Below are 26,326 nucleotides of genomic sequence, written 5' to 3' on the forward strand. Positions count from 1 at the left end.
GATGACATCACACAAGGAATTAAATGAAACATGTTTAGAATATGACCAGAATAAAATGAAAGATTTCAAAAAGCTCAAATCTGGCATAAGTACAGCACATCTCTGCTTGAAAAACATTCGTTTAACATGCTCAAGAAACGAAACAGATTTTGATCTGAAATTAGATGAGCTGTTGGCACACAAGGAAATTATGTGACCTTTTTGTCTTGAAATTAGAATATACCATGTTTGGGTTCAGAAAATGAACTTAAATATGGAATTGAGCCTAAAACTATTGAAATGAATGCCAATGCCAATTGGGCTGTGGACTTAACTGAATTATTCTTTGCAGAGATAAAGGAAGGGCATAATGAAAATTAATCTGCCCTGAATTATGTAAATGCTATGATGTTTATACAAATTTTCTTTTCTGAGTGAGCTTTAATAGCTTTGTTCATAGAATATACACAAGTGTGTAAATGAAGGATTCTCTCTACAGTTTGTAATAAGTGATCTGTTATAAATTTATGATGATAAATTTGTTATATTTTCAAAGCTATTAGAAAAGGAACCATCATGGTGAAGCCTTCTTTCTTTCATGAAACAAAAAGTGATGATTTTTTAAAAATATACATATTTGTGCTGGGTGTGTTCTAGGCTGACAACTATGGAGAGAAGGTTAGCTGGAACATTCAGGGAACATGGTGTTGCAAAGCTTACTGCATTCAAACCCACCTAAGACCCAGGGCAGGGCTTGTTATGAATATAACAGCAAGTCACCCCTAGCGAACCAAATGTCAAATGTTCTGTACGGAGTATCTTAGGACTCCAAACATTAACTCTATTTCTCTCTCCACAGATGCTGCCAGACCTGCTGTGTTTCTCCAGTAATTTCTGTTTTTGTTTCTAGGGTCAGTCAACAGTAGTTTAAGGGTTACTGAGCCATCAGTTCTAGTAAGCTATTTTGAGGTGAGGCCATGGAAGCAGAAAACTTTGGGCTGCTTGTTAGTCTGGTACTTACATGGAAGAGTTTCTGGCGTAAAACAAGTACACCTATAGCACGCTCCAAGCATTCAAGACTCAAAAGTCCTGGGAGCCAATAGGTGTATCTAGATGTTGCAGTTAGGGCTCAGTTCGAAGTGCTCAGAAAATGTCTGTGAACTATTAATAGTACAGCACAGCTGAGAGGGGGGAAGAAGAAAGCTCATGTGTAGCATTTGCTAAGTGCACCAGAGCAAGATTGGAGCTGGGAGAAATCCAATAGCAATGTTAGCTTAGTGAAATTAGCTGTTGGACAAGAAAAAGTCAAGAAATTTTCACGAGAATAAGTGTTCAAGTGCATTCTCCAGAATCAGGGGAACATAGTCCCAGGTATTGAAGGAGAACTACAAGGTCATGAGCAGTCATTGAGACAGTCCTTGACAGAGTACCTCTGGATGAGTTCCAAAGCTCAGTCTTTGAAAGTGCAGACTGAAAGTTTTCATGAGAATTGATGGCCCACATGTCACTAACAGCTTGGGGCTGCTGCGAAATTCATAGGATCTGTCTTGGCTACATTTGCTTTTTAATTTGCTCTGTGAGTTGTTGATCCACGGTTTGTCACACTTATTTACTTCCTGTTAATTCTGAATGTTATAGAGTATAAATTGTATATTTTCTATATATATGCAATATATAAAACGGTGAAATAATCTGCAATATATATCTAGTGGACTATTTCACTGTTTTAACTTTGTGTAGTCATTCTTGTTTTGGTTTATATAAAACTGGGATATTTTAGCTTTATTCTCTTTGTAGGTATCTGAAATCCCAAACTTGGCCTACATTTTAAAAAAAGCATTCCACCACCTAACTAGACTATAACATATATACAGCAGTGTCGTGTAGGGATGCAACTGACTTGTTATTTTGCGTGGATAGAGATAAGGTTCAGATAATGGTGATAAAATAAACATCTTTCACATTCACATCTTTCTATGAATTCTGAAAGCCCTTGCCTATTTCCAAACGTAGAACTATTATAGTAATAGATATTACTGGGTCCAAGTTAGACATAAGAATTTCATAAAGCGCAGGTAAAATCTGCAAATTTTCACTAGCAATGCATTTTTTAGAACGCTAATGTGATAAACCTTTCTTATTATAATGAATCATTTGAATGCTGTTGCAACATATTTCCACAATGGATCATAATCCTCTAGCATCAACGTTATTCCTGGAATTTGTGTAGCACTAAGCAGCTGAGTTGACATGGTGAAATGTTTGTGAACGTAGCCAGCATTTACTTTTTAAGTTGTGAAATATCTGCTGTTCAGCACTCATTCAATTCACAATTTTTTAAATGCAGGACGATTGAGTAATTTTGTCTGCTGTCAGATAGGGTATAAAATTTCCTACACTACTTATCACAACAATGACTGATGCTCGAAAACAATAACTGATAGGGCATTGCTTCTCAAAAACCTTGCATTGACAAATTAGTCTCAAGTCCTAAGAATTTATTGTCATTTTTCACAACCCTCTTATGTTGGAAATATTAAAGATCCAACATGAATTTGTTATGTTCTGATTAAATCTCTTTATATTGCAGGATTTCATTTCTTAAAGGGTGCCTTCCAACACTGGGGCAGTACTATGGTTGAGTGGTTAGCACTGCAGCCTCACAGCGCCAGTAACCCCAGTTCAATTCCACCCTCAGGAAACTGTCTGTGTGGAGTTTGCATGTTCTCCCCGTGTCTGCATGGGTTTCCTCCAGGTGCTCCAGTTTCCTCCCACAAAGATGCACAGGCCAGGTAAATTGCCCATTGTGTTCAGGGCTGTGTAGATTAGGTGGGTTACAGGGGAATGGGTCTGGGTGGGATGCTCTGAGGTTCAGTGTGGACTTGTTGGGCCAAAGGGCCTGTTTCCACACTGTAGAGATTCTATGATTTCTAACATTTGCATCCAAAAACAAGATGATGTTTTGGACATCTTCAACAGTAATGCCATTAAGGTGAACTATCCAACGTGATGAATATCGGTAATGTAGTTGCCAGTCTTGAAATTGGTATTTGCCAAATTTTTGAATTAGCATCCCAATTCAAACCATTTCTGCTTCTCCCAATTGTGATGATGTCTGGTTTGTTGATGCTGGTGCATATTTCTCATAATATTTAGCTCATTCAAAACTCAAATTCATACTTGGTCACTTGTTTCTCAGAATACGAAGTAATAAGAAATTTAAGTAACATTACAAGTCAATGGGAGTTTCCACCTGAGAAATCACATCTTTCAATTCCATCTTGGTAATGCCTTCTTCCTTGCTCAGTATGACTGAAATACAGGTAGGCAAGAGGACAGTAATGGAAACAGGCTTCCCTTTGATCTGGTATTCTGGAAAAGTTGTTCAGAGTTTTTCTTCTTATCATCTTTTCATCATTTCAAGGGAACATATAGTGAACTGGACTTTTTTTGGAATTTTCAAATTATAGAATTCTTCCTCTACTAAACCACCTTTTACTGAAGTATCTTTTCAACAACATTTGGTACAGAACTTCATGGAATGTTTAAAAATTGAAGGCTTTGGTCAATCCCTACTGTGACAAAGCAACTATAAATATTTCTATGGTCTGACCATGACGTCCACTCCTTTTCAAAGCCAGTGAAGATATTCAGAGGGACAAGAAAGCTGACTATTTGGGTCAGGACCCTTCTTCAGGAAAAGAAAATGTTTTCTTTCTCTGAAGAAAAGTTCCCACCCAAAACATCAGCTTTCCTGATTCTCTGACACTGCCTGGCCTGCTGTGTTGCTCCAGCTCCACACTGTTATCTCTGACACCAGCAGCTGCAGTTCTTGCTATCTCTGAAATATCCAGAAGGTTCTGTTTTATGCTACTCTGTGATATAAAACTACACTGGCTTGCATGAACGATTTGTGATTTTTTTGTTTTATGCATTGGTTGGAAGCATCTTGTCCTTGGACACATATGTATTTTAAAAATTCACACGTGTTACAAACATTTGGTGTATCAGCAAGCTTTTCTTTCCCTCCACTTGTTGATATATTTTACCTGGAATACTTGATGGCTGCCGAGATTTGCTCTTTATTTGATTTTCTATCTGGATGGTTTCTAATTCCGTATTATGTTTAATAGTTTCTCTTATCCTATATGATATATTACTTTCTGAAATGTTAAGTTAGATTTGAGTTTAGGATTTTTTGTGAGTTTTCTATCTCATAGGCCAAGAACAATTCAGTCACAAATAATTTGATCATGTGGTTGAGTATATTTGCAATGCTTTAAATAGAACTGCATTGAAACTTTTCTCAGTTAAGTTACATTTTACATGCTGTGGAAGACCTTTCACTTCTTCTCACAACAGTCTTACAGTTTTTTAGACTCACTTTGCACTTGCAAATAAGAATAAAATACTGACTTGCAAATCCACACACATCAGTAAGTAAATTAGAATTTCTTTGATGTTCTAAAAACATGAAGCTTCTCGCTTCCATTCAATACTTTGAATGAGCCTAATGCATCCATTAACTTTCTGCAGTTAATTTTCTCCAGTTGATGTTTTTTAATGTTGCTATCTACCACACACTGTTGTAAATAATTCTGTGCAATCTCTTCTGTATAACGCCTGAAAACTTGTTCAACTTGACTGTAGTGTACATTCCTGGAATGAAACTCTCACCTTAGTTCAAGAATGCAAATACAATTTCAACAAATACAGACTTACTACCACATTTTTTTTACTCCGGACAGTTTTATTCTGTTAAATTTGCAGACTGTTTTCTGACTAATATATCCATGATGTATTCTGACTAATACTAACTCTTAACATTGGGGCTGTGTTGTGGACAAGCTATGTTCTCCTCTTCTTAAAGTCAGTCCAAATAACTTATGCAATTAACATCACAAGAACAACAAACAGCAAATCAGATAAAATCAAATGAGATAAGCAATTCAAAACCATCACAAGGAGATCAACATGGCTTCAACACATATTAAAAGTGGAACAGAAGAGGCTGGAAAATTTACTCACTTGAAAGGAGAATTATATTCCTATCCAATCAATAATTCCACAGGCAAATTTTGTCTTGTGAACAAAATGACTATTACAATTATTCGGCACTCTCTTGCCAGCATGAGTGAAACTTGATTAAATTTGTCATTTTTTGTCACTGTTTCATTCTATCTTTGAAACTGCCATTTGTCTCATCTTGTTAGTAGTCAGATCCATTGAGCAATTATGCACAAATTTACATCTACATTCCAGTGACCCCAAATTTTGAATTTTAGAAAATGAATTAATTCAATAGTCTTTCCCGCGTTTCTGGGCAAAAGGCCGCAAATGCTTTCTGGATGGAAAAGGTTGCACTCAGTGGCTATGGTTTGTGATGCCCCAGACCATAAATCTCCCCTCCCCCCACTGCATCCCAAAACCAGCTCAGCTCGTCTCCACCTGCCTTACCCTGTTCTTCCTCTCACCCATCCCCTCCTCCCACCTCAAGCTGCACTTCCATTTCCTACCTACTAACCTCATCCCACCCCCTTGACCTGTCCGTCCTCCCTGGACTGACCTATCCCCTCCCTACCTCCCCACCCATACTCTCCTCTCCACCTATCTTCTCCTCTATCCATCTTCAGTCCGCCTCCCCCTCTCTCCCTATTCATTTCGGAATCCTCTCCCCATCCCCCTTTTCTGATGAAGGGTCTAGGCCCGAAATGTCAGCTTTTATGCTCCTAAGATGCTGCTTGGCCTGCTGTGTTCATCCAGCTTCACACTTTGTTATCTTGGATTCTCCAGCATCTGCAGTTCCCATTATCTATGACCAGAAACAGACTTTTGCTGTAACTGCACTTTTTTCCTTTTTGCTATCCCTTCACTTTTCCTTTGTTCTACCAAATGTGGTGAATGAATGAGGAAATAGAACATATAAGCAATTCTTATTCTAAATTATAAAGTGATGCTGTTGTACATATGTTTGAAATTAGTATTTCAAGATCTGCAATGGGTCTAGTATACTGAGTCTTAGTGATTTGTTCTTATGTGGTTACATTCATGTGCGCGCTTGTAGAGGGCTGGGAGGTAGATGCTTGGGTCAAATATCTTGCTTGCAGTGTGTCAATTTTAAAACTGCAAGTTATCAATGGCCATGATTGGATTCCAGGGTCTCCTCTATCTCAGTGCATACACACACTTATATGGAAATGCAGAGCAGACATTCTCTCCTGTGTCTTTAAAGATACTGGAAATTGTAACCATGACCCACTTAAATGTTTGAGCGTTTTCCATTATTGTGCAGTGATTCTATCATTCTGTCTCAATCCTAAACTGAAAGGACCATTGAGACAGATCAGAATTTGCAGAAGTATTTTGCGGAGAGTACCAGATCAATATCAGGCTTTTACACACACAATGTTAACTCAGGGTAGTTATAAAAACCTGAATAGAATACCAAATCAGTCAGGATAATGATGTCATTTCGCCCCTTGACAGATTTTCTGCTAGAGTGAAAAATGTTTGCCAGTTTTGAGGCATGCAGTATTTTATGCAATATATTGCTACCTGCTGCTACATTTTACTTACCTCTCTCATAAGGGTCTACATTTTTTTCCTGTATTAAATTCTTCAAGGTTTCAACATCATTTTGTCTTGCAGCTTTGAATAAAGGACTTTCTGTTCTGCAAAGTGAAATCATTTCTTTTTGTAATCCATCAGTTAAAAGTTTAAATTGAATTTTAATGTCAATTTAAAATATAAATACATCATATACCTCAATTACTACGATTAAAGTGACAAACGTCCTTAGACCCCCCAAGCCCTATCCTTCTACAAACCAGAGATAATTCATTGTCATTGATTTTATCAGATTTTCTCCTAAAAAATGATTCAACAAGATTTTTCCACCTCTGCTTCAAGAATCATATTGAGAAGATTTCAATAATATCTAAATTTCATCCTATTTTATTCATATTTGATCTGTTGTCATCTTTGGTCTGATCCACGAACTACATGCTTCCATTCAACATACAACCTTTGCACCATTCTAAAAGAAGAATTTTACCCAATTTAGTTTTATTGCCAATAATAGATACAATATTAACGACTTCTTTTCTGGAGTTAACTTAAGACTATTGAGATAGAACTACTTAATAACTTGTATTACCTAAGGTAAGCTGATTCACAAGCCCTCTAGTTCTGTATTCACAAATAGTCAAATGCAAGTCTTTACATCATCTACTCATCTCAGCATTTAAAAATCCTAGATCATGTTATTTCTCAATCCCTTTTTCTTTATTAATTACACAAGTGGAACATTGACAAATTACATCTCAAAATTAGAATGAATCTTGTTTAGTAATCCATTCATTTTACTGTATAATTCCAGTAGATAAAGTGCTAATTCTTTTAAATAAATGCTGACTTTTTCATGATAGCCAATCGAACCATAATTACAATGTCATTTGGAAACACCCTGCATTTTTTTAAAAATTCAATCACAATAAGACAAGTTGGAATGGATTTTTGTCTTAAAAGAATGCATTGTTCACCAGTTAAGGATTTGACCAGAACAAAATCTCAGAGAGAAAAAAAATGACCTTTTATTCTGGTGAAGATAATTTCCCTGAAGTGCTATAAAAGCTTACCATGGCTTGATTTCAGCAAAGGCCAGAAAAGATGTCAGTATCATAGAATCCGTACAGTGTGGAAACAGACCCTTTGGCCCAACAAGTCCACACTGACCCTCAGAGCATCCCACCCAGACTCATCCCTATTACCCATCGAATCTAATAAAGCCCCCCCAGTATAGTCTCTGTAAAAAGGTACCAATGGACTATAAGGAATTTGTTTACGATTTACAGAGTCAGATGAAACTGATAAATGAACTAGTTAACGGCACTATGTTAATGAACAGAAAAATTCCTAATTTTAAGAATCAGAGTAAAATGAGGGGGGTGTCATTTAATAAAAAGATTTTGTTCATTGGGCTTCCTATTAAACATGTTTAACGGATGTAAGATATTGAAAAGAATGAAGCAAAATGAGAGCAGAGATTTAATAAAAAGCATACAATAGTTTGAGAAGAAAAAAACACCATTTCAAGATAATATGACTTTTCAGGTTAAGTTGAAAGCTTAATAGTTTTATGAATGCAGTGGCAAATATACGTAACATTCATTATTCCCACTCAGCTCAATTGTAAATGCATTTTTCTCCTATCCTATTCGCTCACAAATCTCACAGAACACCCGTCAAAACAAAATTTAGAAACAAAGTTTGCCCTTGAGCCCTATCAGTATTAATTTGCTTTGCAGCAAAGAAGTATAAGGTGTCAAAGGAAAATTTGTTTGCCTATTTTGTTCACCCTCCAATGGAGAAAATAGCTAGTTTTTAATCCCCTCTACTCAATATTACATTGAAGGTCAGGCACTTGTCATAAAAATAAATCATTGAGTGCAATCTTTATCCTACCACCCATGCCACAGTACATTTGAGCACCGTAGCATTGTTCTTTACAGGCTAGAGTGAACTATTTTCTTAATGTCTTTAATCTATGATGAACCTCTGTTTGATTTAAAAATATAGACAAGCACATGGTAACTTACCAGTACAGAATTTAAGTATTTGATGGCACAGGTTTTAACTATTCCTGCAGAAGGATTTTGTCAGAGCTTTTCATGTTGCACTCATCAGGACAATTCATAGAGAATATCAAATTAACTGGTGGGTTTTGTTTAAATTTAAAACCAGACAGGTTGACTCTGATTAGTCAGGTCATTATCCAAAACAAAATGAACCAACCCTGAGAAATGAACCAATTGAGCCAATAGTTGAAAAAGCCTGGCAGTTGTCCATCAATCGGCATTAGTGAGTGTAATAGCTATGGCAATGCCTCTTCCAAGCTGAGTCCAATTGCCAACCAATCAGCATTCTCCTCTCACACAGTATAAATTTTTCCTCTTATTTCCTGTTATTTGTTTTCCTCTTAAACTGACATTCTTGCGAATATTCCTGATATGTAAAAGATAAAAAGCTTTGATGGAATGTCTTTTCTTAGAATACATAAATAAGTCTTAACCATACATACAGAAATTATTTAATTCTAAAATTCAAGTTAACATAGTGCCAAAGTGGTTATTAAAAATCCACACATTTTTGTATGTAGGCATATGTATAATTAAGATCCAAGTCACAATATAGATTAGTATCACCTTCTTGATGATTAAATGCAAGCAAAGCAGTAAATATTATTTCATTGAAAGCAACTAATAATTCAAGAAAACAATCAATCACTCTCAACAAGAAAATATCCCATCCTAAAGTAAATTCACAGTAACATAGGCACCAATTTGACATCTTAATTTCAACTTGTACAGGCCCGTAAAACAGAGATTCAGAACTTTTCTTGAACTTGAGAATCTGAGTTCCCTTTTACTGTTACATCAAAATGCTATCAATGATCAGTGTCCAAGATAAGGCAGCATGCTGGTCTTCAATTAACAAAGTTCCAGAAACATTGAACTTTTCATCGTAGCTAAATGCTGCAAATAATTCATGTTACAGGAGTTATAATTTGATGTTAATTTGTAGCTATATACAGTCTAATTTGCCTCCCTTTCACCATCATTACCACCAACCTCAGGGATCACATGGGTGGTAGAGAAATAACCTTGAACAGTGACAGAATACCCTCATACCCTCAAAACACTCTTTGAAAGAATGGAGTCCAATTGTGGAGTCTACTGACTTTGAAACCTTACCTTTCCTAATGCCTCAGCTTGTTCAAGATGTTAAATAAATGAATTGTTGGGGCACTTTTGTCAATCTAAACATCTAACGCAAATGTTCCAGTGCAGCACACATTTGCTTCCTTTGATAGTAGAAGAGTCCTTGCCTACAGGAATCCTGATTGGAGAAAAAACTGCAGACTGTAGCATTCTCAACCCAGGAAAATGAGTCAGTGTCATAGCACAGTCAAGGTAGCAGGCCTGCTCTGACCCTTCTTGGCACCAAATTTGACAGAGAGGAAAATCCAGTTCACATTGTGCACAACGATTAAACGAGAAACAGTTAAGACATCAAAAGGAAATGTTACAGGAATGAGAATCAGTTTCAATATGTTTTAGCAAACACTAAAGTTTGAAAGATGCAGTAAATTAAGATAGTTAAGACTTTACTTTCAGCTGTTAGAAAGCAGCCATGCTAATTTGTCTCAGCCAATCTTCTACCAAAACCGTTATCAATATGTTTATTCCAAAACATTCATTACTGAACTTCCATGACTTTCTTGCCTCCATAACTTGAGATATTTTAAGACTCTGTTGCCTTCATCCTAATTCTCAAGGTTCCCTTTAATGTCTTCCACTCCCAATTAGCTACATTGCTCTATAGTTAAATAACACAGTTACAATTCAATTACGAACTTCTCATAATTGTTTTTTATATCCCAGCATGAACTCAACCCTCTCCATCTCTGTAACTTCCTCCACCCTCTAACCCTTCATGACCTCAGTGTTCCTCCAATTCTGATCTCTTCAGCATCTTCAAATTTAATTGTTCAGCCTCTGTGCAAGCTGTCAGTCACCTAAACTTGGAATTCCATTATCACACCTCTCCGACTCTTCCCCAACTTTGCTCCTTACAGTGCACCTCAATACCAACCTACTGGACCAGAAAATGTTAGAAAATGTCAGAAAATGTTATTGTTAGAATACTCTCTCTCTCTTTTGCATTTAAAATGATTTAATGTGGAATGAGTTTTAGGGGTCTATCACAGAAAAAAAATGTGCAAGAAATTCGGCACCTCATTGATTGTTCAAGCAGCGACTGCCACAGGAAAACTAAAGGTCATGCCACATCAGTATCTGAGAAAACATACATATCCTTTGGGCAGTGTAATGGATATATGAAACTATATGTACTCACTGGTCTACATTCCCAAGGAGTGGCAAAAAATGTGAAATAACTTCTATTCTTCAACAAAGACATCTTCTCACTGTGTTGCAAGCAGCATCAGCTCCAAACTCTCAGGCAGTCATGAGCAATAAACTTTCTCGTATGTCATGAGAATAAAACTGTACTGCTCATAAACTATACTCAAGTCTGTGATAACTCAACAACAGGGTCTGGATCTGCAAAGTTTAATACCTTTTACAAAAATGAAAGCAAGTTTTGTATTTTTGGTTTGTTCATTTCTAAGTGTGATTTGTATTATAAAATAAATCAAGCTAAAATTCGATGTGAAATCATTTACCAATGTAACATTCATCTAAATAGCAACATCTTCATGAGCCTTTTATAATAATTACTGACAAAATAACAAGAAAATAAAAAAAAAGATATGTGGTTTCATAATGATAATGCATCCATTTGAAATGTTATTAATCACACTTCCAAGGTGACAAGTTTAATGTAATATTTGCAATAAATACATGTTCTTTGTTTGGGTTGTTGCAGAGTACACCAAACACCTTTCTATTTCTGCATAAACTTTACATGCTGTTGATCTTTCTGTTGCTGCATTTAAACAGTGAGATTCACTATTAACAGGTGGGCAGAATTGTATTCTCCCCTAACATGGGGATATAGTCAGGGTACATGTTATGAAACCGGAATGTTATCTGTGATACTAGCACGACTAAAGTAATAGGTTAAGAGAACGGGTGGGCAGAAACCTCAACAAGAACAGCTTTCCCATCCAGGAGCAATTTATTACCTTTAACTGCTCACTTACAGGCCAGGTTACTGGTGGTATTCAACCAGAAGTGGGTAAGGGAAAATCACATGGGAATATCTTGGGGTCCAATTTCAGAAAGGTAAGTGGCAGAATCCCTTCTATTTGGACAACTCATATTCAATGCAAAGACTTGATGGAGGCACTGGCCCCATACAGATGAAAATCACCCTCTGACCTAAATATTAACCCATTTCTCCCATTGCCAGGGCTTTCCTATTTGGCCTCGGAAGAACTGCCCCATTTACCTTCTTCCCAGTCTCTACTGTCTACTGCTACTGAGTTTGAGGACAGTGTAGGATGGTCATGGCAGGCTTGCCGTCAAATCTCTGGACAGTATACATGCCCAGCTCTGTCAGTATTCATTTCTACCCACCTTTTACTGTCACAGTCCTTAGGGCCTTTATGGGGCCACCTTCTTCTCATGTAAGTTTATTTATTTTCTTTAAGTATTGTGTCTTAATTTTGACACAGGAACAGGAGAAAACTGAATAAAGGGCTTAAGATTTTAAAATTTAAAGTTGATTTCAAATCCTTGTTTTATCATCTTACTAACTCTAGCTGTCACAAAAGAAAATAGATTGGCACTTCTGAAGCATACGGAATGAATGGGTTATATTGGCGCTATGCTTGTCAGAATCAGCAAATAATATTTCATGACTTTCAACTGTATTTCCAATTTAAAACCTAAAATCCTGAAAGAGAATCATAGAATCCCTACAGTGCAGAAAGAGGCCATTTGGCCCATCGAGTCTGCACCAACTCTCTGAAGAGCACCCTCCCCTCCCATCCTTTTCCTGTAACCTCACGTTGACCATGGCTAATCCACTTAACCTACACATCTTGTTGGAGAAGACGACAAGGTGTCTGAAAGCTAGCTCCTCAAGTTATTGGAATGTTGTGGTAAAGAGCCATATTGTAATAAACGAAACTCTGAGTGCAAAAAGTTATGTTCAATGGACAAACAAGGATAACACCCGAAGTAAGACGCAAACAACAAAGGTTGCCAATACAAGAGGAGGAATAGATCAGGGACCTGGAAAATTTGATGATGGTTAAAGAGGCTGATATTTGAGTTTCCCTCATGGGTTTTAGTAAGTCTTTGACCAACTTTGATTCTTGGACATATATTGAGATTAAAAATTTGTTTGATTGTATACAGCCACTTTCTTTCTGCATATACTATTTCAATAACCATAAGTTACAATGTTATTCTTGTCTTGGAGGCAACTAAGAAACAGCAAACATGGATATTGATATATCTGGATCGGCTGTTAGGGCATCTCATGTTGGCATCTCCATTCATGAATGCAAAGAATAGCCCTCTTCTTAGAACGTATAACATTAGGCAGCATCATTCCCTGCTTCCTGTGTAATGGTTGGTGCATGTGTTATAATGGTAGGATTTTATTGGGCTGACAAAAGTCTGATCCACTGGTCTGAGAAATGGTAAGGAATTACCTGAGTTGCAGTGGGTACAGTGATGTTAGGCAAGGGAATTAACGGCTGTTGAGGGTGGATGTGAATGTGCAATTTGAAACACAAACTGATCAGACACAATCATTTTGAATGTTGAAGTAGGCTCAAGGGTCTGAACAGTCTACTTCTACTCCTATTCCATGTGTTCATATATTCATATTGCTTTCATTTAATGAGTTTTGAGGAAGAGTCACCAGACCTGAAACATTAACTCTGTTTTCTCCTTCACAGATGCTGCCAGACCTGCTGAGCTTTTCCAGCAACTTTGTTTTCATTCCTGATTTACAGCATCCACAATTCTTTTGGTTTTTATTGTGCATTCATTTAATCCCTGAACAACCACTAAATGGAGGGAGCTCAGGGATACTGGAGATTATTTGGCTCAGTAATGAGCCCAATTCACATCCCACCCCTTGTAGTTGTGAATCCTGCAACAACTCGATCCCTCCTCTGATGTAATTGAGGGAGGTTTTCCCACAACATAAGACTGATGCGTGGCCTTCTCAGCAATCAAACGAGCACAGTCATGATGGTTCCTGCTGCAATGGGCTACATGACATTCAGACTGTCTTTGATGCTCAGACATGACAAATGTGCCCAACCTCAATGATGGGGGAGCCCAGTACATCAGGAAGATGATGCTGAAGCATTTGCAATCATCTTCAAACAGATGTTCTCAGTGGGTGATCCATCTTGACTTCCACCTGAGTTCCCAGCATCAGGGATACCAGTCTTTGGCTCATAAATCCAAGAAATGCCTAAAGACAATGGACACTACAAAGTCTATGGTCCTCAACAGCATTCTAGCTCGAATTTGGAGGACCCATCCCTGGACAAGATTCTCCTGTAATACTACAACACTGATATTCATCCAGCAATGTGGAAAATTGCCGAGTTATGCTCTGATAATTAGAACAAATTGACCTGGTCATTAAAGCACTCACAATCTGTTCTCGAACATCAACAAAGTGCTGGGAGAGAGAGGGATAATGGGAACTGCAGATGCTGGAGAATTCCAAGATAATAAAATGTGAGGCTGGATGAACACAGCAGGCCAAGCAGCATCTCAGTAGCACAAAAGCTGACGTTTCGGGCCTGGACCCTTCATCAGAGAGGGCTCTCTGATGAAGGATCCAGGCCCGAAACGTCAGCTTTTGTGCTCCTGAGATGCTGCTTGGCCTGCTGTGTTCATCCAGCCTCACATTTTATTATCTATTAAAGTGCTGGGAGAGATTGTTAACAATAAATCAATAATATCTTGCTCACTAAGGCTTAATTTAGGTTTCACCAGGGCCACTTCATCCCTGATCTAATTATACCTTTGACCAGCCATGGATATGAGGGCTGAACATAACAGGGGAGGTGGGATTAACACCACTTGACATCAAGGAGGTATTCAGTGTATGTGGCATGAATGAGCCATAGTAAACCTGAAGTTAATGGGAATCAGGGTGCACACTCTCCACCAGTGAAGTCATTACCAGATCAAAGAAAGATTGATGTGATCGTGGAAGGTCAATCTCCTCAATCCTAGGACATCACTGCAGGAATTTTTCAGGGTAGTGTCCTTGGCACAACCATTTTTAGCTGCTTCATCAAAGATCTACCTTTTAATTTCAGCTCAGAAGTGGGGATGTTAGACCAATGATTGCATCGTGTGCCGCAATATCTGCGCTTTCTCGGATATCGAAACAGTTCAAGCCCATGAGCAGCAAGACCTGTTAATATTCAGGCTTGAGCTGATAAATGGCAAGCTACATTTTTACCACAAACCTACCAGCAAAACCATCACAAACAAGAGAATATAACCATCTCCCTTTGACATTCAATAGGCAGTACCATCACAGAATTCCCCATTATCCATATCGTGGGGTTACCATTAGCCAGAAGTTCAACTGGATCAGATATATAAATATTGTGGCTACAAGAATATGTCAGGGATTGGAAACAGATTCCCCAAAGCTTGACCACCATCTACAAGGCACAAGTCAACAGTGTAATGGAATACTCTCTGCTCTCCTGGATGTTGCAGCTTTTACAACCGTCAAGAAGTTCACACCATCTAGGACAATGCAGCCCATCCATGTGGCACCCTGCGTAGCACCATAACAATTCATTCCCTCCACCACTGGTATACAGGAGAAGCAGTGTGTACCATCAACAAGATGCAACTCAGCACCTCAGCAACGCTCCTTCAATAGTACCTCTGAAACCCACAGCCTCTACTGTCTAGAAGGACAGGCGAGGGGACATATTAGGAAACTACAAATTGCAAGTTTCTTTCCAAGCCACATAGCAGGCTGACCTGGAACTATACAGCAATATTAATCCTTCACTGCTGTGTAGTCAACATCCTGAAACTCCCTTCCCAACAGCATTGTGGTTATAAACGCACCACATAGACTGGAACAGTGAAGAAGACAGCTTAACATCAACTTCTTAAGGGCAATTAATAATGTGTAACAAATACTAACCTAGCCAGTTACACCCCCATCACACAAATGAATTGAAAAATAAACAGCTGAACCTCAAAGTACTTTCTCTTTATGAATATCATGAGATTATGAATAATCTTAAAGTAACAGTAGTACCATGCATTATTTTTACACTTGAGAGAATCTGGTTATCCGTTGAAGGCTGTATGTCTTTTGAATTTCACACTTGCTTCATTCAATAAGAATTGCCCTTAGAAATAGTGTTTACCCTTTTCTTACAGGCCAGTATGAAGAATGTAGTATATGTTTCCAGGAGTGGTTTGAAAGAATGCAGTAACATAAAAGCTTCCTCTACAGTAACCTACATTTCTAACCCAATGCAAATTACATTTGTTAATTCCCATACAACAGATGAAGCAAGTTTATGGAAGGCAATGTTCTGAACTGGAGGCTGTAAAGGTAAAGACTCCTCTCATGTGCACAGGTATATATCCTGGGATAAACAGGCAAGTCACCAAAATGCTTGAACAGCCATCTCATTTCTACCTTGCATGGGCAGCTTTTCTTCATCTCAACCACATAGTGCATTGTAATGCCTCAAAGGAAATTTTGATAAGTGTGACTTCAGAACCAGCAATGTTCAGTATTAATTGAGTATTGGCAAAGCAAGAAATGGACTAGAAATTTTGAAAAAATGGAGATCTCTCCAACCGTAATCCATCGCAATGCAAAAAAAAACACATAAATGATTAAAAACAAAATACTATCACACAAACCACACTTTCTCCCCGTAAGGAGTTCTTCTGCTTCAGCAAATAAGATTTGGAGGGTTTTTTCCCCATTTTGCCTAGCTGTAGATTGAGCTTTACCTGAACTTTTAAAATTTGTCACTGAAAGCACACAATGAATTTTAATGGGCATACGGAACTGCACACATTGGTACCATAGCCCCATTCCAAGCTATACCTTGATGAATTGGGGCTGCAAAACCTGTCTGCACAAAGAAATAGCAAAGACCAAAGCCCTACCAGTAACTCAGAATTTCACGGTCTGTATGTATATAAATAGATATATATATTCATCAAGAAATATGCATATAACTTATTCCTGAAAGAATATGGTAGCCACTCCGGTTTAGGAAAGAAATGTACCTTTCCATGGTCAACAAATTCAGAGATGCCCCACCCAGCAGTATTAGTCACAAACACAAAAAGCACAGTGTCATATACACCAAGTGAGGAGCTAGGCACCTGCACCAAACACAGGTAAGTAAAAATCTTTACAGAGATATTAGGAACTGCCGATGCTGGAGAATCTGAGATAACAAGGTTTAGAGCTGGATGGACACAGCAGGCCAAGCAGCATCAGAGGAGCAGGAAAGCAGGAAAGAAAATTCAGGATTTCTGAAGAAGGGTCTCACCCCGAAACATCAGTTTTCCTGCTCCTCTGATGCTGCTTGGCCTGCTGTGTTAATCCAGTTCCACACCTTGTTATCTAAGTAAAAATCTTATTTATGTGAGGAGGTTTTTTTTCCTTTATTCATCCATGGGATGAGGGCATTTATTACCTGTCCCTAATTGTCCAGAGGGCAGTTAAGAGTCAACCACATCGCTGAGAGTCTGGAGTCACATGTAGGCCAGATGAGGTGAGGATGGCGGTTTCTTTCCCTAAAGGACAATAGTGAACCAGGTGTGTTTTTCTGACCATCAATTCATGGTCATCATTAGACTGTTAATTCCAGATATTTATTGAATTCAAATTCCACCATCTGCCATGGTGGGATTCAAGCCTGGGTCCCCGGAACAATTTCTGGGTCTCCGGATTAACAGTCTAGCAATAATACCAATAGGCCATCACCTCCCCTGCTTTGCCAATACTCAATTATTACTGAGCACCGCTGGCTCCACAGTCACAATTATCCAAATTTCCATTGAGGCATTACAATGCACTGCATTGTTGAGATAAGGAAAAGCTGCTCATGCAGGTGGTGGTATTGGGATAATGTCACTGGGCTAGCTATGTAGAGTCCCAGGCCAGTGCTTTGGAGACACGGAATGTAGCAATGTTAAAACTCAAATTCAATTAATAAATTAGTTTTAATGATAACTGTGAAAATCATTATGCATTGTCATAAAAACTCAACTCGCTCATGAATGCCTTTCAAGGAATGAAATCTGTCATTCATATTTGGTCTGGCCTACATATGTTTTTGCTACGAGTCTGGAATCTGGTTGACTCTTGAAGGGCTATGGGCCGTTTAATTGCGTCTGACTGGTACAAAGTGTAAGAAAAGGAATGAAACCAAACGAAAACCAGCATTGACCAAGGCACCTAAAAAAAGGAAACTGAACTCTTTCAAACACACAAAATCCTTCTCACTAATTTGGAAGCTTGTATCAATTAGAGCAAACATGGGCAAAAAAACCTTCTGTTGACTACAGTCTATCATTCCCCCTCAGCCAATGAATTAATATTCCAACTTGTAGAACACTAATTAGAGCAAGCATGGAGGGTAGCAAAGACAAAGAATGTTCTCTAGATGGGGGAATTCAAATATCCAAGATCAAAATTAGATCTGTTGCATCGTTAATGATTGAGCTGGCAGATTCTTAAAGGATGCAGTTGTCACCATGCAGGTGGTGAAGGAACCAACAAGAGGGGGAAATATTTGTAATTAACATGGTCTTCACCAATCTGCCAATCACAAATGCTTCTCTCCATGGCAGTGTTTGTTGATAGGAGTGACCTTGGCACATTCTTTGAGGAGATAAAGTACTATCTTTAAATTAGAGATACTGTCTATCATGTGTGTGGCATTACCATTCAAAACTAAGCATCCAAGAGAAACAGTGAGCCATCAGCGGTACCAAATATTATTTACGTACAATCTGTAAACTCATGGTCTGGCATATCTCCTTCCCTAGCATTATCAACAAGCCAGGTGATCAAACTCAGTTCAACAAAGAGCACTGTAGGGCACGCCAGGAGAAGTACCAAGGATATCTAAAGATGAGGTGTCAACCTGGTTAAGCTACAAAATAGAGCTATCTGAATGCTAAACAGCAGTAGCAGTTTGTGACTGAAAAACTTGGAGATCCTACTACCAATGGATTCAGATCTAAGCTCTACAAGCCTGCCTTTTAAAGTCTTCAGTGGTAATGGCAATTAAACTAACATGTAGATGAGGGTCCACAAATATCCCCACCCTCAATGATGGCAGAGCCCAGTACATCAATAAAAAAGAGAGGCTGAAGCAATTGCAACAATCTTTCATCACAAGGAACAAGCAGGTGACCTCAACCTCATTCTGAGGTTTCCAAAATCACAGATGCCAGTCATCAGCCAACTGGATTTCTCAGCATGATATTCAGAAACATCTAAAGACAACAATTATTTTCTGATGATATTCTAGAAAATTACTGAAGGCTTGAGGTCCAGATCCAACCACACCCTCAGCCAAGCTGTTCCAGTGCAGGTGCAATACAAGGTTCTACCTAACAATTTGGAAAATCGCCCAGCGATGTCCTGCAAACAAAGCAACAAGACAAATCTAACTTGTCAATTAACGTGCTATCAGTCTACTTTCAATCATCAACAAAGTGGTAGAAGATGTTGTCAACAGTGATATCGAGCAGCTCCTGCTCTGTGCCATAATGATGACAATTTAGGTTCTGCCAGGGTTACTCTGCTCCTGATCTCATTAAAGCTTTGGTGAAAACGTTTAAAAAGAGCAGAACTACAGAGATAAGGCGAGTGTTATTAACATTGATATGAAGGCAGCATTTGAGTGAGTATGGTATCAAGAAGCACTAGCAAATCTGAAAACAACGGGAATCTGAGGGAAAGCTTTCTTCTGATTGGAATCATTCCTAGCACAACAGAAGACTGCTGAGATTATTGAACATCAACCTCAGACTCAGGACGCTACTGCAAAAATTCCTCAGGGTAGTGTCCTAGGCCCAACCATCTTCAGATGCTTTAACAATAATTCTCCTACCATCACAAGCTCAGAAGTTGGAATGCTTGTTGATAATTATGCAATATTTAGTACTATTTGGTAGGGATGAGAGTGTAAAGGAAAAAGTAATTGTGATCATACATGGGGATAAAGACAGATGCGTCAGAATACGGGATAGAACAAAGAATTAAAATCATTGGCAGTTAGAAACTGAGGCGAATAATTATGGAATGAACATGGGTGATTCACAAAGTGATCACCAAATTCATGTTTGGTCTCTCAACTCAAGGAGATAGCATTGTGAGCAGCAAATATGGGATACTATCTATAAGCTGAACGAACATCAAGTAAAATTGTTGTTTCACCTGGAAGGAGAGTGTGGATGTTAGACAATGAAATGATGAGGTCTTTTTTATTCACTCATGGGACATGGGCATCACTGGCAGGCCAGCATTTATTGCCCATCCCTAGTTGCCCTTGAGAAGATGATGGTGAGGTGCCTTTTCGAGCCCTGCTAATGGGTTAACCCACAATGCTTTTAGGATTTTGGCCCAATGACAGTGAAGGAACAGCAACGTATTGCCAAGTCAGGACACTAAGTGGCTTGCAGGGGAATCTGCAGGTGGTTGTGTTTCCATGTATCTGCTGCCCTTGTCCTTCCAGATGGGTTTGGAAGGTGCTGTCCAAGGACCTTTGGTGAACTTCTACAGTGAGTCTTGGAGACAGTACACACACTGAGTGTCAGTGGTGAGGGAGTGGACACTTGTGCAGGTAACGCTAATCAAGCAGACTGCTTCGTCCTGATGGTGTCGAGCTTCTTGAGTGTCCTTAGAAGTGCACACATCCGAGAAAATGAACAGTATTCCATCTCATTCGTAACTTGTGTCTTGTAGATGGTGGACAGGCTTCGGGGAGACAAGAGGTCAGTTACTCACCACTGTTTTCCTAGTTTCTGGCCTGCTCTTATAGCCACTGTGTTTATGTGGCAAGTGCAGAAGAGATTCTGGTCAATGACAACCCCTGGAATGTTGATAATGGGGGAATTCAGAGCTCATAACATCATTGAATATCAAGGCAGTAGTTAAATTTAGATAAATCTCTTATTGGAGATGGTCATAGCCTGGCATTCATGTTTTGCAAATGCTACTTGCCACTAGTCAGCCCAAGGTGGATATTGTCCAGGTCTTGTTACACTTGAACAAGGGCTGCTTCAGCATCTGAGGAGTCATGAGTGGTGCTGAATATTGGGCAATCATCAGCCAACATCCCTACTTCTGACCTTATGATGGAGGAAAGGTGAAGCAGCTGAAGACGGTTGAACCTGGAGCACTACCCTGAAGAACTTCTGCAGAGATGTCCTGGAGCTAATGTGACTGACATCAAACAACCACAACATCTACCTATGTGCCCAGTCAGACTCCAGCGTCACCCGTATTTCCCGCAACACATCCCTCACACCCCGCCCCCGCCACAACCGCCCAAAGAGGATCCCCCTCGTTCTCACACACCACCCTACCAACCTCCGGATACAACGCATCATCCTCCGACACTTCCGTCATCTACAATCCGACCCCACCACCCAAGACATTTTTCCATCCCCACCCCTGTCTGCTTTCCGGAGAGACCACTCTCTCCGTGACTCCCTTGTCCGCTCCACACTGCCCTCCAACCCCACCACACCCGGCACCTTCCCCTGCAACCGCAGGAAATGCTACACTTGCCCCCACACCTCCTCCCTCACCCCTATCCCAGGCCCCAAGATGACATTCCACATTAAGCAGAGGTTCACCTGCACATCTGCCAATGTGGTATACTGCATCCATTGTACCCGGTGTGGCTACCTCTACATTGGGGAAACCAAGCGGAGGCTTGGAGACCGCTTTGCAGAACACCTCCGCTCAGTTCGCAACAAACAACTGCACCTCCCAGTCGCAAACCATTTCCACTCCCCCTCCCGTTCTTTAGATGACATGTCCATCATGGGCCTCCTGCACTGCCACAATGATGCCACCCGAAGGTTGCAGGAACAGCAACTCATATTCCGCCTGGGAACCCTGCAGCCATATGGTATCAATGTGGACTTCACCAGTTTCAAAATCTCCCCTTCCCCCACTGCATCCCTAAACCAGCCCAGTTCGTCCCCTCTCCCCACTGCACCACACAACCAGCCCAGCTCTTCCCCTCCACCCACTGCATCCCAAAACCAGTTCAACCTGTCTCTGCCTCCCTAACCTGTTCTTCCTCTCACCCATCCCTTCCTCCCACCCCAAGCCGCACCCCCACCTACCTACTAACCTCATCCCACCTCCTTGACCTGTCCGTCTTCCCTGGACTGACCTATCCCCTCCCTACCTCCCCACCTATACTCTCTCCACCCATCTTCTTTACTCTCCATCTTCGGTCCGCCTCCCCCTCTCTCCCTATTTATTCCAGAGCCCTCACCCCATCCCCCTCTCTGATGAAGGGTCTAGGCCCGAAACGTCAACTTTTGTGCTCCTGAGATGCTGCTTGGCCTGCTGTGTTCATCCAGCCTCATATTTTATTATCTTGGAAGACTCCAGCCAATACTGAGTTTGCTCCTTGATAACCGTTAGTTCCAGTTTAGCCAGGGCTCCTTGTTGCCACACTCGGTCAAATGTTGCTTTGATGTCATCTCACTTCACTTCTGGAAATCAGCTCTTTTGTCCATGTTTAACCAAGGTTGTAATAAGGTCAGGAGCCGAATGATGCTGGCAGCACACAAACTGGGCATCAGTGAGCACGTTATTGCTGAGAAGGTACTGTTTAAGAGCACTGTTAATGATGTCTTTCATTACTTTACACATGATAGAGTAGACTGATGGGGCTGTAATTGACTACATTTGATTTGCTCTGCTTTTTATGGACAGGACATACGTTTGGCAATTTTCCACATTGTTGGGTAGACACCGGTGTTGTTCATGTGCTGGAACAGCTTAGCAATATGGAAAATGTCAACTTCACATTAAACAGGATATTCTCTGTCATTTACAATAACTCCAGGTTGATATCATGATGAAATATCATATTAAGCCTTTCAGAAAAAACATTCTGTCCGCAATAGTGCAGTCCACTCTTCAATCACCCATTATTTATCCCAAGACAACATCTCATGCAAACACAAGATATAAAACACTACAGTTTTACTGTACCCTTCTTACAGTTCCCAAACACAGCATCCATGTGAAATAGTTATTTACTGTCACTTCTCTTAGTATTATATACAAAGCCGGCTGCTCATGATGCACCCAACTGAGGATATCAAAGGCAGATGGATAAACATTTGCAGAGCACTTCCATTCTGTCCACAAGTGTGAGTTCCATCTTCTAGGCACGTGGTCACTATTTACAGATCATAAACATTCCAACTTTGCCCTTCACATGGCAGCTTTTGATAATAAATCTGCTGCTTCTATTTACATCTCCTCTACATGGATTCTTTGGTTTTGTACTTGCAACATTCATCCTTGTCATTCATCCTACAGTCCTACCACCTTATCAAAAACTTTCTCTTTCTGTCTCCAGTTCCTTTCCCTGCCTCCTTATTTGTTTACAACCTACAATATCTTGAGCTTTTCTTAGTCTAACAAAAAGTTATCATCTCAAACATTAACTTTGTTTCTTTATTCATAAATACTACCAGACCTGCAAAATATTTCTAACATCTATTCTATTTTACTCTTGTATTAGACTAATGACCACAGTAAACAGAGGAAAATGAAAATTTTGTATCAATTTTACTTCCACTCTCAATTATATCGAGTCCTGTAAGTCAACAATTTGAGGAATACCACATGTATCAAGGTCAACTATTGTTTCCTCTCTGCCCCTGCACATTCCCAACTAGTTGCAACTCTCACGTGTTAGTTGTACACATGTCTCTTATGAGAGATTCAATTAATGAGATGATCATCACAAGTCATATGGGATAAAAGAATATATATGCCCACAATACAATTAAGTGAATGGCAGTGTGTCACATTCCAACCACAGGCAGCATGGTGGCTCAATGGTTAGCACTGCTGCCTTACAGCACCAGAGACATGGATATAATCCCAGCCTCGGGTGACTGTCTGTGTGGAGTTTCCATGTTCTGCATGTGTCTGTGTAGGTTTCCACCAGATACTCCCGTTTCCTCCAACAATCCAAAGATGAACAGGTTAGGTGGATTGGCCATGCTAATTTGCCCCATAGCATCCAGGGATGTGCAGGCTAGGTGGATTAGCCATGGGAAATGTGAGGTTATAAGGATAGAGTGGGGGCCGGGGTTTGGGTAGGATGTTCTTTGAGGGGGTCAGTGCAGAGATCTCTTTCTGGACCATTGGGATTCTATAAATGTATAACTTCTGTGAGTCCTACTTGCATAAAAAATACACATCTGTGCATCACAGACTTTAAACTTCTTACATATAGCACAAAGAAATCCACCATCATCTTATGGTTTAGTCAATGATTATAATTAACCATATAGATTACTTTAAATGTGGACATCTAAGAAAATTACAAATCGGGATTAAAGAACAATCAGAATACCAACCAAGGAATTGTTATATGTTTTAAATTTGAGGTCTCATAAGAGGTTAATATATTAAACATTCCATGTAATTGAAGGTGAAATGAAGTAATTAATAGAGTCATGTGGTCTGCCAATAATTCTATCAAACAGCAAGCTTATGTGGTTGATAGAAACAAAGTAGGGAGTTGGGAATACAGAACCCACATCAGAAGTACTGAAATGCACATACCAGGTTTAATGTCTGAAAATAAACACAGAAGCATATGTCCTTTGTTATTGCAGACTACCTGTCTCAGATAGTCTGCAAATGAAGAAACAGAGAGCAAACAGAACTTGCATATGGCCTGCAAAGGGAATCACAGAATTGTTAGAACACAGGAGTACATTTGGCCCATCATGTCTGCATCAATTCTATTTCCTAGTGCCAATCCCTTGCCTTTTCCCTATATCCCTTCACATTGTTTCTATCAAATAACCAGGCAATACCCTCTTGAGTGCTTCCATCACATTTCCAGGCAGCATACTTCATACCTTAACAACTTGCTCTGTGAAAAAGTCTTTCTTCACATCACCTGCACTTCATTTCCATCATTTAAAATTTATGCTCTCTCATTCTTCTTTCTTTTATGAGTGAAAACAACTTCTACTCATCCACTCAGTCCAGATTACTCATGATTTTTAAAACCACTGCCATATCTCCACCCAGCCTCCTTCTCTCCAAGGAGAATAGTTCAAATTTCTTTGATCTGTATCTTTGTGAAGCTTCTCATACTTGGAACCTTTCATGTCACTTGCTTCTGCACTCTTTCCAATGCATTCACACCTTCTGGATAATGTGGCATCCACAGTCAAACCAAATACTTTAATTGAGTTGTAACATGTCTTGTATAGTTTAATATCACATCACTGCTCTTGTACTCTCTGCTGCTATCGATAAAGCTGAGAATGCTTATGCCTCATTAATGGATTTCTCCACAGGTCCTGCCATCTTTAATTACCTGTGCACATGTAATCCCAGGTCCCTCTGCTCCTGCACCCCTTCTCAGAATTGTACAGCTAATTTAGATTGTGTTTCAATGTTCTTCCAGCCAAAGTGCATCACCACACTCTTCTCTGCATTGCAAAACATTTGCCACCTATCCTTTCACTCCTCCAACTTGTCTGTAACCTTTTAAAGTTCCACACTGTCCTCCTCACAGTTTACAAATCTTCCATGTTTCATGTTATCTGCAAACTTTGCAATTGTCCCTGCACACCAAGATCCAGACAATTAATACATATTAGGAAAAGCTAGCGGTCCACTGCTGACCCCTGAGGAACTATACAAGTTTCCTCAAATCCGAAAAATATCAATTGACTATTAGCCTTTGGTTCCTGTCACTCAGCTAATTTTCCATGTTGCTACTTATTTAACCTAAAACTTTCCTCAAGTCTGTTGTGTAGTACCATACTAAACATCTTCTGAAACTCCATGGCAACACATCAATAGTGTTACCCTCATTCAGCTTCTCTGTTACCTTGTCAAAAAAACACCGGCATGTTAATTGAATAAATTTTCCCTTTTAGATTTCTGTGTTGACTCTTCCTAAGTGACCTGCCTTTTACCAAGTGATTACTAATTCTATCATGAAGAATTGTTTCTAGAAGATTCCCCACCACTGAAGCTAAGCTGAATGGTCAGTAATTGTTTAGATTATCTTTACAACATTTCTGGAACAATTCCATATCGTTTGCAGTTCTCTAGTCTTCTGACTCATCTGCCAAGTCCAGGGGAGACTAAAAGATTGTGGCTAGTGCCTCCACAATTTCTACTCTCACTTTCTTCAATATTCTTGGATGCTTCTCATCTGGTCCCAATGCCTGGCCATCTTTTAAGTGCCAACAATCTGTCCAAGACTACTTTATTAAACCCTTCTACTGACAGAGTTTCCTCCTCTGTTCTAAGGCCTGGGCAGCACCCTCTTTTATAAAGACACGTACCAATTGTTCATTTAACGACTCATCTCTACCCTTTCCTCCATGTGTAAATCCACCTTTTGGTCACTGACTTACCCTTCTCATCTCTTAACCATTCTCTTACTGCCTAAAAACAATTTTGGAATTTCTCTTCACGTTAACTTTGTTTCTTCCACTGTTTTCTAAACCATTGATGTTCACACTGATCCTCATTTATGTTTCTGCTTTACACCTTCATAAGAACACATTTTCTTTCCAAC

General features: G+C 39.5%; 1 protein-coding gene across 2 annotated transcripts in view; it reads right to left on the reverse strand.

The window, feature by feature from the left end:
• LOC125457826 (transient receptor potential cation channel subfamily V member 6-like) overlaps positions 1 to 26,326 on the reverse strand; it is a 129,826-nt gene that overhangs the window by 76,533 nt on the left and 26,967 nt on the right. The window contains exon 2 of one of the 2 annotated variants that reach the window (XM_048542467.2): positions 6,556 to 6,650. The exons of the other annotated variant lie outside the window; for it this stretch is intronic. Coding sequence (XP_048398424.1) covers positions 6,556 to 6,650 — 95 coding nt within the window. The remainder of the gene's footprint in view (positions 1 to 6,555; positions 6,651 to 26,326) is intronic. 2 annotated transcript variants of the gene reach the window in all.

This window comes from Stegostoma tigrinum, chromosome 14 (assembly GCF_030684315.1).
Source record: "Stegostoma tigrinum isolate sSteTig4 chromosome 14, sSteTig4.hap1, whole genome shotgun sequence".
NCBI classification, from domain to species: domain Eukaryota; kingdom Metazoa; phylum Chordata; class Chondrichthyes; order Orectolobiformes; family Stegostomatidae; genus Stegostoma; species Stegostoma tigrinum.